Source organism: Podarcis cretensis (genome assembly GCF_951804945.1).
Source record: "Podarcis cretensis genome assembly, chromosome: 12".
In the NCBI taxonomy this organism is placed as follows: domain Eukaryota; kingdom Metazoa; phylum Chordata; class Lepidosauria; order Squamata; family Lacertidae; genus Podarcis; species Podarcis cretensis.
Window position 1 is genome coordinate 56,295,495 of NC_137181.1, and position 12,205 is coordinate 56,307,699.

The window sequence follows — 12,205 nt, forward strand, 5'->3', positions numbered from 1 at the left end:
GACAGCTTGAGTCATTGGTTTATTCCATTTTGAAGCTGGAAGAACCCACAGAGAACCTTTTTTTTTATTCTGTGTCCAAACATATTCATTCTGACCCAAAACATCTGTCTTAGCATCAGGGTTAAAAGGAAGGGCTGAAGGTCCCCAAACAAACTTTTCTGTTGTTGGAATCACACCATTCATTGGAGGGACTCAAAACATCTTCCATCAGTTTGGGGGTATCAAAACGTAATACCCTAAAAAAAAAGCAATATAGACTTTATACTACTTCATATCAAAAGGTGGGACTTCTGGTGAAAAGGCGACGAGGGTCCTGTCACTTTTAATTTAATATGTGGTAGTCACCTTCCAAGACACTTGCAGACATGGTCTTGTTACACCCAATAACATTCTTATAATATTGAATATTTATTTATGGATATTTGATTTATAAATTGATGCCTAAAAACAATGGTGGAATTGCAGCTTTTAAAAAGAAACTTAAGGCTAACTGATGCCATTTTATAAATACTTGCTGACCAAATGTTCCAACGATAAAGTTTTCCAGAAATTATTACACAGAAGCACAAATATGAACAAAGCTTTTATTTTAACCACGAACATCAACAATTGGCATAAAATGCATAAAAATACAGTATTTTTGTGCTGTAATATAATTACAAAAGACATCTTCTTGAATGTTAATTTTCCACAGCCCAATCCTCATTAGTGGTTGTCTTAACAAATAGGAAACAAAATGAGGTTTTTATAAAAAAAAAAATCAATTAAAACCCTTTCTTTAGCTCTCATCACTTTAAACAATCTGACACACAACCAAAATATGGCTAATCCCTCTTAGATCACTATCTTGAAATCCACTTTAATAGTCTATGTAATAAATTATGCTTCTTGCTGCAGAATTTACTACATTTAAGTCACAGACAAAGCTGTGCTGCAGTACAGAAGTTAAAATTCAACAGAGAGCTGAACAAACAGTTTTCCAGATAGTTCCTTATCTAGATGACTTGCAATGTTTTTTAGTAGCTGTTGCATAAACAGAATTCATATTGCCTTTTTGGCAGAGTGTTTCCCCACCTCTCGCATATGACAATCTTGCTCTACCAATAAAAAAGCAAATTCCTGCCTGAAGTTGAGCTGTGCATCATCATCAGAATCTCACTAAAAGCAGAAATCAAAATACGTGGCAGTTTAAAAAAAAATGGCAAAGATACTGTTGTAGATTATTTAATATTTGCCAAACTATTAGTTTTACTTTTACATAAATTAACTATTCTAAGATGTATAAAAGAGCCACAAAAATTGAAATGAGTTTATTTCCATTTATTTTACATTGCTCTAGTGGTTACATTTTGTTTCTCAGGGAATGTTATTTCCTGTCAATTTAGACTCTCTTTCTACAAGGTAGGCAAAATATGTTCTATTACTAAATTAAGGCCAAAGCATAAAAAGATTTTTCTAAACCCTGAAAACTTTTTCCTTGTTAATATTTCATATGTGCAAAATTTGTTAAGTTTTGTCTACTTTGGTGATAAACCATTTCAACAGCTGGTAGCAAAAATACTGCTTACTAAAATTAGTTTCATTGGTCTGATTTTAGCAACTACTTTAAAAAGAAGGCTGAAGATTGCGGATTGTGCACATTTGCCATCTAAAATATGAAATTCAAAGTTATTCAGAATAATTTCCATGTAGAACAAAAACTTAAAATATATTACCTAGCTCTAAAATGACCTAAAACATTGGGGATTTTTCATCGGTTTTCATAAAAACAGCCACTTGCACATAAATGAGATAGTGGAAACTATCCACTTCCTTCACAAAAAATATACATATTCATAAAAGGTGCAATATGAGATGCATGCTGGGGGAATGGGATTAGCAATATAATGTGGCGACTATGTATGGAATGCTGCGCCTTCCTAGCTATTTCGGGTTGAAAGATGCACTGACTATACTAGGAAAGATCATCTGCCTCTGCAATTTCACTGATTTTGAAAACTAGCATACTTTTCCACAGCCATTTTTGCTCACTTGCTTTGGATCAGTATTTATTTAAAAATGTTTGAACACATAAACATTTGCATAGCAAATTTTAAAGAACTGACCCAAGTCTATGACTGAGAATATTTTTAAAATGTCCTCATTGTAAAAGTCTAGTAATCCCTGCAGTATACTGTACTCCTGGCACCCTAGCGCTTCCAATTCTGAACGTATTTATTCAGAAGCCGTTATCATTTACATCAATGGAATGTACTTCCAAATAAATATAACTGGACTCACCATTTAAGGCTGATCCAATGAAGTAGCCCTATATGCAGCTACATGGTTTTAAATATGAAAAAGGGATAGAGCCTATGTAGGCACAAAGCTTTGGTTGCTACAACTGACAAAGGAACTTCCTGAGCATAGAATTCTCTGGAACGCAGCCTATGTCTAATGGTGCAATCCATTAAAATGAATGTCAAAAGTCCTGTTGGTTTTAATGGACACTGAATTGAGAGCTCTCTTTTACTTAGTTGCCAGTTTAAAAATACATATACTGTCAGAAAATGTGTTGCACTGAAGAGTCATTCCCGGGTAACTTCTAATACTTTGTATATATTGTTGTTGAACACTGTTCTGAAGTATGGCCTGGAATCCATGCTCATGAGGGTACACAAGGGAACTTTTCCAGCATTGGCAGTATCTTCTATATCCCAGATTTCTGGCATGCTGCAGCCGGGCCTAAAAGGGATTTAAATATTGTCAGCAAACAGGATACACATCATTTGAGTGAAAGGAGGAAGAACAACAAAGTCGATACTTTCCCCCATGTCACTTTTTTACTTACTAAATCACTTTAATCCTAAGACCCCACTAAAGGTAAAGGTAAAGGTACCCCTGCCCGTACGGGCCAGTCTTGACAGACTCTGGAGTTGTGCGCCCATCTCACTTAAGAGGCCAGGGGCCAGCGCTGTCCGGAGACACTTCCGGGTCACGTGGCCAGCGTGACATCGCTGCTCTGGCGAGCCAGAGCCGCACACGGAAACGCCGTTTACCTTCCCGCTGGTAAGCGGTCCCTATTTATCTACTTGCACCCGGAGGTGCTTTCGAACTGCTAGGTTGGCAGGCGCTGGGACCGAGCAGCGGGAGCGCACCCCGCCGCAGGGATTCGAACCGCCGACCTTTCGATCGGCAAGCCCTAGGCGCTGAGGCTTTAACCCACAGCGCCACCTGCGTCCAAGACCCCACTATCCATCCTCTAAAGCCTTTCCTAAGGGTTGAGGTCCCTCCTGAACAATGTGGGATGCAACTGGAAAACTTTCATTCCATGAACTAGTCAATTTAGGATCTAGGCCAAAATTGGACACAATTTCACACTGTTTAGGCAGGGTCCCAACCCTCAGGAGAGACTTTATCAAGTGTGCAGATCCCTGCTGGGGAGAGGGGGTGATGGGAAACTTTTCATCCACAACCTTTCTAAGGATCCATGCTACAGTGGTACCTTGGGTTAAGAATTTAATTCGTTCCGGAGGTCCATTCTTAACCTGAAACTGTTCTTAACCCGAGGTACCACTTTAGCTAATGGGGCCTCCCACTGCCACCACACGATTTCTGTTCTCATCCTGAAGCAAAGTCCTTAACCTGAGGTACTATTTCTGGGTTAGCGGAGTCTGTAACCTGAAGCGTCTGTAACCCGAGGTACCACTGTATTAAAATCCACACCAACAGGATGGGTTCCTAGAATGTTGAAGGAAACGTGACACACTTTTTAATTTGGAAATCCGCCATGATGGAATAAGACTGAGCTGCAGAGTTATAAATAGTCACAGGGGGAGGTGAGCTCTTAATATGTCATTATATCTGTATTTCAAGTCCGAATTGGTCAATCTCCCCTGGAAAGGCTAATGTTTGATGCAACCGGTATGGGAAAATTAACGAGCAAACGCCTAGATTTGATTTCATCGGAACTGAGAGAAGATGGCGTCTGCCGGCAGCGAAATGACTTTTGGATTGATTTGGCACAAACACCAGCGTGTGAGGAGATACTGCAACAATAGAGAAGAATCATACATATAAAATCCACACAGAAATACATCATTGCTTACTTCAACTCGCTTGTGGAAACAACTCAGAGGCCATGAAAGAAGGAAGGTTAACAACAGGAAGATTTAATGGAACTATTGGAAAGACTATCCAAGGCAGCAGAGATATGAGATGATCAGAGGCCCCCTGAACTTGAAGCATGGGAAGTCCCAAAAAAATATATATATATAATTTAGGCAGAATATTTGGACTATTTGATATGTATTTGTATAATTTGGAACATTTAATGTGGTTTGATTGGATTGTTAAAATAGGAAACTTAATAAAAACGATTTAAACAAAATAAAAAAAATAAAATCCACACCAACATTTAAACAATGTAGTGGAATCTAGAGCAAAATACTATGAAAATTGGCATCCTTGCCAAGAAACTTTACAATGACAGTGCTGCTCAAGCAGCTTCATTCAGAATCTGTCTGCAGTCACAATATAAAATGACTCGAGGGATGAGGAGGATTTAAATCACACACAGCTCTATCCAAGACAGGGGTAGCCAATGTACAGTGGTGCCTCACAAGACGAAAAGAATCCGTTCCACGAGTCTCTTTGTCTAGCGGTTTTTTCATCTTGCGAAGCAAGCCCATTGACGGCTTAGCGGATTAGCGCTATTAGCGGCTTAGCAGCTTTTAGCGGCTTATCGGCTTATCAGATAAGCGGCTTAGAAAAAGGGGGGGGGGAGGAAAAAAACCCACAGGAACTCGCAAGACATTTTCGTCTTGCGAAGCAAGCCCATAGGAAATTCGTTTTGCGAAGCACCTCCAAAACGGAAAACCCTTTCGTCTAGCGGGTTTTCCGTCTTGCGAGGCGTTCGTCTTGCGAAGCACCACTGTAGTGCCCTCAATGTGTTTTGGACTCACATCCCCATTAGCCCCAGCCAGCAAAAGTCAGGGAAGACAGAAGCTGTATTCCCAACAAAACTAGGAGGAGGGGGCAGGCACAACCACATTGGCTGTCCCTGATGTAAAAACCCATTTAATTTCAATGACCAATCCTTACTAAGGGTCATCAAAAACTCAGGTTCCAAAGTTCCACAATGATGCTCATACGAACTTAAGAAAATCCTTAGAGATCCAAGTAGATCTTATTAATATTCAGAACATAAGAAAAAACAAAAAGCGTAATATATTGCATCTGACACAGCGGCTACAAAAGCAAAATTATAATTTTACGGATTGCTTTGAAGATCACTTTCAACCATTAGCACCAACTGCCCAAATTCCAAAAACTAAAGGTGGACACCACCAATAAGAGTTGACCCAATGTCTTGGGGTTTACAGAAGGTGAGTGGCCAAATTCCCAAACCACCTCAGCATGACAAGACGTCACAGAAAAATCCCAAAGTTCTGCACCTGCACTTTCTCCTAACCAGCCGGTGCAAAGAAAGCACTCGAACCCCTTGATCACTGGTAGGAAAAGATCAGGGTAAACTTACATACTGATTACTTACTTAGATCTCTTCAGGCACCAAGAATCTTCTAAAATGTAGTAATTTACTCCCAACTTCAGCAATTCCCTTTTAACTTCTTTTGCTGGTTTTCGGCTATACATGGAATAAACTGTTTTCGTTCTTGCCCTAGGAGGAAGAGAAAGCTACAAATTTACCAAGTAACCAAGAAAAAAAAATAACTTGAGCAAACAATACACAGCTCATCACTGAAATAAAGTGGAAAAGAATGTTTGCGGTATACAGCTAATTTGGTGTATTTTTTTAATATAGTTAATAACATACTTCATGAGATGTCTGACATATATATTTGTGGTAAAATACACAGGAGGATAAACAAAACTAGTAAGATTAAGGACTGAAGGAAGTGGAAAAAGCACATACTGGTAGCTAATACCTGATTTAGTTAACATTTGCCAGAAAAATCAGAAACAAATATGAAGTAATTTCTGGAGCACAAATCCTAACCCCAAATGGAAGGAAGGTGGTTACTTCCTGAAGTGTAAGAACAGAAAGTGAAAAGCCTCACTTACCATGAGTTTTATTTTTAGTCAAGAGGCAAGGGACAGGGAACAGCAAAGGGTTAACTCCTCCTGTGGCAGAAGGCAGTGCCAAGCAAAAACCTGGTGTTGGATCCCAGGGAGAACAGCTCTCTCAGGTTCAGAATTCAACTTTAGTAGGAAAAAACCCAATACCACAGCTCCGACACAGGGTGCAAAACGGGCAGACTTTTGGCTCAACAACAATGACTAAGAAAACACACATAAGCCTAACATTGTATGTCAATGTGTTTGCTTCTAGGGATGCATCCTTCAACAGGAGGGTTTTCCAGCTGGTATTTTAAGCAGGTGTTTGTCCCACCTTGGAATATAGGTAACTGTTTTGGTGTTGCCCTCCTGATTGCTAACTGAGGTTGGGAAGATGGACTTTCCATGAACTTCCATTATATTAAGCAGGCAAGAGAGCATGGATATTCACTCAGTTATTTAAATATTATGTGACAGAGATGCATTTTCCATGTTTTAGTCAAATGAGATCCTTAGTGGGGAGAGTTGGTGTTCTGCCAAAGGGAAGAAGACCAAGGCCAAGCTCAGATCAGGGAAAATCCAAGCAAAACAGGAAGCACACACTGGGCAGATCTGTGTGAAGCTCAGGGTGAAGAATCGTATGAGCAGGCTTGAATGGTGTTGCTTTAACACAGACTAAGACTTACATAGAGCTGCAGTCTGTGTCAGTGTCTAGTTCTACCTCTTATGAAGAAAAGCTAAAGGGGCTTTGTCTGTTTCCACAACTGTTGATTCTAATGGAGCAGGGAAAGTACCATTGGTATCTAACTGAGCCAGTGCCACCTCAGTGCCGCAGACCCGAGGTTACTATTGTTCTTGGTGCATCTCTAAAGGGAGTCCCTCTTTGCGGATTGGAGTCCTTGGTCTACCGTCACATGGCTACTGGAGAACTCTGAAAGGAGGAAAGTGGACACAGCAACTGGTGGGAGCAGTGATTGCCCCAAAGTGTCATTTGGGCTGCTGAAATACACAGGGCAAGAACTTTTGCCATGGATGGGATTGTTGGCTTTGTTGGACAACATCAAAGTCCTGGTAACCACCTTGATCTTTGTGATGCGCTCTGGGGAGAGCAATATCAGCCCCTCTGTATATTTGGCTTCTTGAGGTGAACAGAACTAGACCTTCCCTCACTATGCTTCCCTCTCCCATCTGTTTAGAAGCAATAGGTAAAGTTAAAGGGACCCCTGACCATTAGGTCCAGTCGTGACCGACTCTGGGGTTGCGGCGCTCTTCTCGCTCTATAGGCCAAGGGAGCCGGCATACAGCTTCCGGGTCATGTGGCCAGCATGACTAAGCCGCTTCTGGCAAACCAGAGCAGCGCAAGGAAACACTGTTTACCTTCCCTCCGGAGCAGTACCTATTTATCTACTTGCAATTTGATGTGCTTTCGAACTGCTGGGTTGGCAGGAGCAGGGACCGAGCAACGGGAGCTCACCCCGTCGCGGGGATTTGAACCGCCGACCTTCTGATTGGCAAGTTCTAGGCTCTGGTTTAACCCACAGCGCCACCCGCATCCCCCCTAGAAGCATTAGGGAAAACAAAAAAGGCTGAAGAAAAAGCAGGGGTGGGGAAGTTCTATTGCCAAGTAGGATCTCTTTAATAGCAAGGAGATGCTGCTTTGAAATCAAAGGCAGAACCACAAAACTGAAAGGACTCTCCTCCTTGGGAGGAATGCAAATATTTTGCAGTCTTTTGGCAGGCCTTGTTTTCTTTTAGAGGAGGAGTTTGCCCTTTGCTGCTGCCTGCTCTCCATCTCGTTGATACAATAGCAACTCACACTCTTTATTTTAAGCCAGGAGAAACCACAGGATTAGTGAGCTTGCATGCCTGAAGGAAACAAATCTATCGCTGACTTACTCATCTCTCTCTACAGCAAAGCTTCTGTCTAAAGCCAATAACTATATTTTATTCATCCTATTTTAATCAATTAAAAAGCAATACAACATAATGCTATATTAAATCAGTTGTTTTTTTGAAACTACCCAGCTAATTTCAAACTCATCCAACCCTGTATTTTAATCTTTCCTCCCAAACTATACAAAGTAAGATTTGCTCAGTCCACCACCACCTTTGATCCATCTCTATAGATCATACTCTAGTCACCAGCTTCCCATTTAAAGCACCCAGTGACAACCAGTTGTTTTTTTAATCCAAGAGTATGATAATTTGTAAACAATATATTCAAAGCACACAGGAGGCCAGAGACCTCTATATCATATAATAAACCAAACAACCTGGAAGAACACAAGCCAGACCCATTTCATTGTTTGTTTCAACAAAAAAGGTACATGCTGCACCTGTAGAACCTCACAGAATCATAAAAAAGAGATAAAAAAAGAGATAAGATTACTAATCAAAAGTGGAAACAGCATTTTAGATGCAATCTGCAAAAGTCCAAGTATCCCAGCACACAAAGCTCCATAATTCAGGGAGCAAAAGGCACAGCTTTTATTCCCAATTTTTAGAAGTCTTGTTACATCAATTTCCTTGCTGAGTAAATCAGAATATAGCTAGCCTTAAAATTTGAAGTTTAAATCTTACCGTAAACCTGCATCTTCATAATGAGGATGGTTCACGATAGGCCGAAGAGCAGACAATTTTACACTTGCCATTGTAGGCATTGGACCCGCAAAAACAGCATCTGAAATATATAAAAGAAAATTAAAAATCAAACAATTGGGCAAAGTATTGTAAAAATGTAGAATAAAGTAAAGATGACTAAACTTTTTAAAAATCAGAGCTCAAAATGTACATTCATATTAATACATTCAGGCATGACATCATTCTTAGTGGCAAAACTAAAACTACATCAGATTTCATCTAATACTCTAATTGTTCTTACATTGTTCTTGATATTTTAAAGTTATAATACTTCAAATTCTCTACTTAATACAAGTCTTAGTGTACTATAAAACAATATAATTACAGAAACCTTAGAGCCTGGTCCTTTCATTCTGATGTCACTTACTATAAAACACAACACTGGGGAAAACAGCATAATAATCCTGTTCTTCAACACAGGACACAAAATTGCTGCTTGCCTTATGATAGATGCTGTAGCAGATACTGGGGGGGGGGGGGGGAGCACAAAAGCACAAAAAAAGCAGGGGGTCAAGTGTTTGTTTTACCTGGTTTGGTCTTTTCTTTTATCCATAACAGTAGCTCTTCCTGGGGCAAGTTGCTAAATTCTCCCACAATGCTCCATTCTCTTTGAAGGTTTGCTACTCCTTCAAATGCCATCATTGCTAAAATCGCAAGAACAAGTGTTCCAGGCTGGATTTTGCTAAACAGCCATCCAAACAGCTGATATGAAGAAATTAAAAGCCATTTAACTGTACATACAACTTAAGTTTCTAAATTTCCATTTTTTCAAAACACCAGCTAAACACCAGCTTAACAAATTACACGGAAAAACATGACAACTCAGTTCACAATACATTTTCCACTGAAATTAACAATAACCATAAAATCTAATATCAATATTAAAAGTATCCACTGTAGCACAGTGTGTTTATCTCCTTGCACGTTAATGCAATCAAAATTAAAATAATTAAGCTGTGTCATTTTATTGACTAAGGCATGGATGCTCTGTATGTATATCAATATTGACCACTGGAACAAATCTATGTTGAGAGATAACATTAGACGAAGGTATTGTCACTAACACGAGTTTCCATTGATTTCTTATCCTTTATATTGTATATATGCAGTATGTTTTCTGTCAGCCCACAATATTTTGATAGAATGTTTTTTCTGTATTGCGTATTTAATAATAAGTATATATTTTTGTAATTCTATAATCAAGTAATTCAAAATATTAAACATTTGGCATACTGAAATGCTATATCAGCCCCTCTGTAAAACATATTAAGTAAATTACTACATCAGCCGGACAAATAAAACAGTAGCTTACTTGCTTTGAACATATCAAGGATGCCATGATGCACATATGAGGTGTCAGAAACAGCTTTAGTCTCATAAATAAAATAGCAAGAACAGTAAAAAATATAAGCTGCAGTGCATGGTATACTATCTGAAAACAAACAAACACAAAGGCATAAGAAAATAATGCTTCTTAAAAGAGCTGTCAAAACTATGAACATAAACCTACTAACTATAAGAAAGAAGGTTTACCTTTTTATATAGATGCTCCTTGGAGCACTGCATTATTTTTACATTTAAACCCATTGGGGGGCAGGGGAGAGAAAGAATATGAATGAGAGACAAAACATTTTAGAAAGATGAATACCCCGTGGGAATAGAAGAGACTAGTTTGAAGCTCAATTTTAATGGCTGCGTTTTTCTGTACATTTATTAAAATAACTGAATTCCATTTCATTCTGGTTTTATCCCACACCACCACTCTAATCCAACAATGATTTGGATGCAAATAACCCATACTGATGAGTTTCAGAGAAGATAACTCTGATGTGTAAATGGAACTTCCAGAAGTATAAGGATTTACTCATTCACTTTAATGAAAAATATGCCCCCTTTGCTGCCTGGACCTGTCCTCCTACACTGAAAGGAATTGCAAGATATTATGCATTTCTTCTGTGTGCACACAGCCCATGTGATTAAAGGTAAACTGTGGATATGCTTTGAGTAATCATTGCAATAGGGGTGTTGTGAACATTCAAGCAATACTGGGGCAAAGTATTGGGGCACAGCCATGTTCCCAGGCCCATTCTGATCCTGATACTTCTTAAATCACCACCACCACATTCACTTGCTCCATAAATTCCCCACAAAGTAGAGGAAGGTGTTAGATGCCTCTGCAGAGCATCTTTTCCCTCTGGGGACTGTGACTTCGTCCCAGCATCCCCAACAGAAACCGATAGCACATCATTTCCCTCCAAAACCAGGCCTTGGAGGGTTTCTACCCTTCAGAATTGACACCTGCAGTGTTATGTTTTCACTGGAGGTTTTAAGATTGGCAATCCCAATCCTGGGCAGGAAAAAATAAGATGCAGGGAGATTTAAGATGTTGGACGCTCTCGCTTTGCCCTTGCCCCAAAGTAAATTTCTGAGCTCTGAGGCAGGAATAGGAGGCAAAGTTAAAACCAGTCATTTGATACTTAGCATTTCACACCTATGTAAAAGAACAGTTTGATGTAAATCCATACCAAACAAGCAGTTTTTGTCCACGTTAAACAACTCAGCAAGAAAACTGGCCTATGTTTGCAATTTTAATTCAAAGAACCCTGATGTGCACCACCAATTTAAACTTGTGCAATCATTTCCTACTATCTCCATTGTTTTTCTTAAATCAGCACTTCCATTTCCCACAGAAGGTAACTTTTCTAAACTTATTGAGGGAGAGCTCAATAAGCAGAGTTGTAACATAATTCATGCAGGATGAGATCCTTACCTCCCCATGATTGAAATTATCCTCCTGTCTGAACAAAGAACAGTAAGACTGTTATTTGTTTGTTGCATGGAATCAATATGCCTTATGCTACAATTAGTTATTTACAGAACACATCCTCTGTTTATAATCAAACTAAATTAAAAATATAGCAGTTTTTTAAATTTATAAGTCCCTTAAGTTATTACAAAGTTACAATAAAACTGTTACTACTAAATTTATTTTGTAAACTTATTTTTTATCAATCTGGGGACTACTCATATGTACAGATGCTCTGATGCATTTGTTGAACTGCAGTAAAGGTCTTTCATTAATTTCCAATTTTCAGTAGGATCACTGCTTTAAAAAAATGTAATTACAGGGCATGGAAGACTACATGGCAAGACCTCTATACGCACACTAATTGCAACCCAGCTAGATTACTGGCATGTTCACAAGGCATAATAAACATTTATTTGCTGTACATATTCATTCCACAAAGTGATGGGAAAACTAACTGGAGACTAGAAGTAAACGATAGGAGCAAAGCTTGGCTGTACAATTACATATTGTCCTTTAGGTAATAATTCATTCAGTGGGTTTGCACTCTCATTTCAAAATTTATTTACCTTTCAGATAATTCCTTGCGACACACAACATGTTGAAATGTCTGTGAACAGACAAGAACATGTTTTAAATAGTCTTTTCTCTAAAGCAGTTTTAATCATATGCCAAAATTACAATTTCCAAAAAATTTCCAAT

At 39.0% G+C, this 12,205-nt stretch overlaps 1 protein-coding gene across 1 annotated transcript in view; it reads right to left on the bottom strand.

Annotated features, from left to right (window-relative positions):
• Nucleotides 1-753: 753 nt before the first annotated feature.
• DPY19L1 (dpy-19 like C-mannosyltransferase 1) overlaps nucleotides 754-12,205 on the bottom strand; it is a 37,340-nt gene continuing 25,888 nt past the window's right edge. Inside the window, exons 17-23 of the mRNA XM_079947678.1 lie at nucleotides 12,073-12,113; nucleotides 11,468-11,495; nucleotides 10,010-10,129; nucleotides 9,225-9,399; nucleotides 8,638-8,737; nucleotides 5,534-5,659; nucleotides 754-2,724 (exon numbers count right to left, since the gene is read on the bottom strand). Coding sequence (XP_079803804.1) covers nucleotides 2,568-2,724; nucleotides 5,534-5,659; nucleotides 8,638-8,737; nucleotides 9,225-9,399; nucleotides 10,010-10,129; nucleotides 11,468-11,495; nucleotides 12,073-12,113 — 747 coding nt within the window. The 3' untranslated portion in view covers nucleotides 754-2,567. The remainder of the gene's footprint in view (nucleotides 2,725-5,533; nucleotides 5,660-8,637; nucleotides 8,738-9,224; nucleotides 9,400-10,009; nucleotides 10,130-11,467; nucleotides 11,496-12,072; nucleotides 12,114-12,205) is intronic.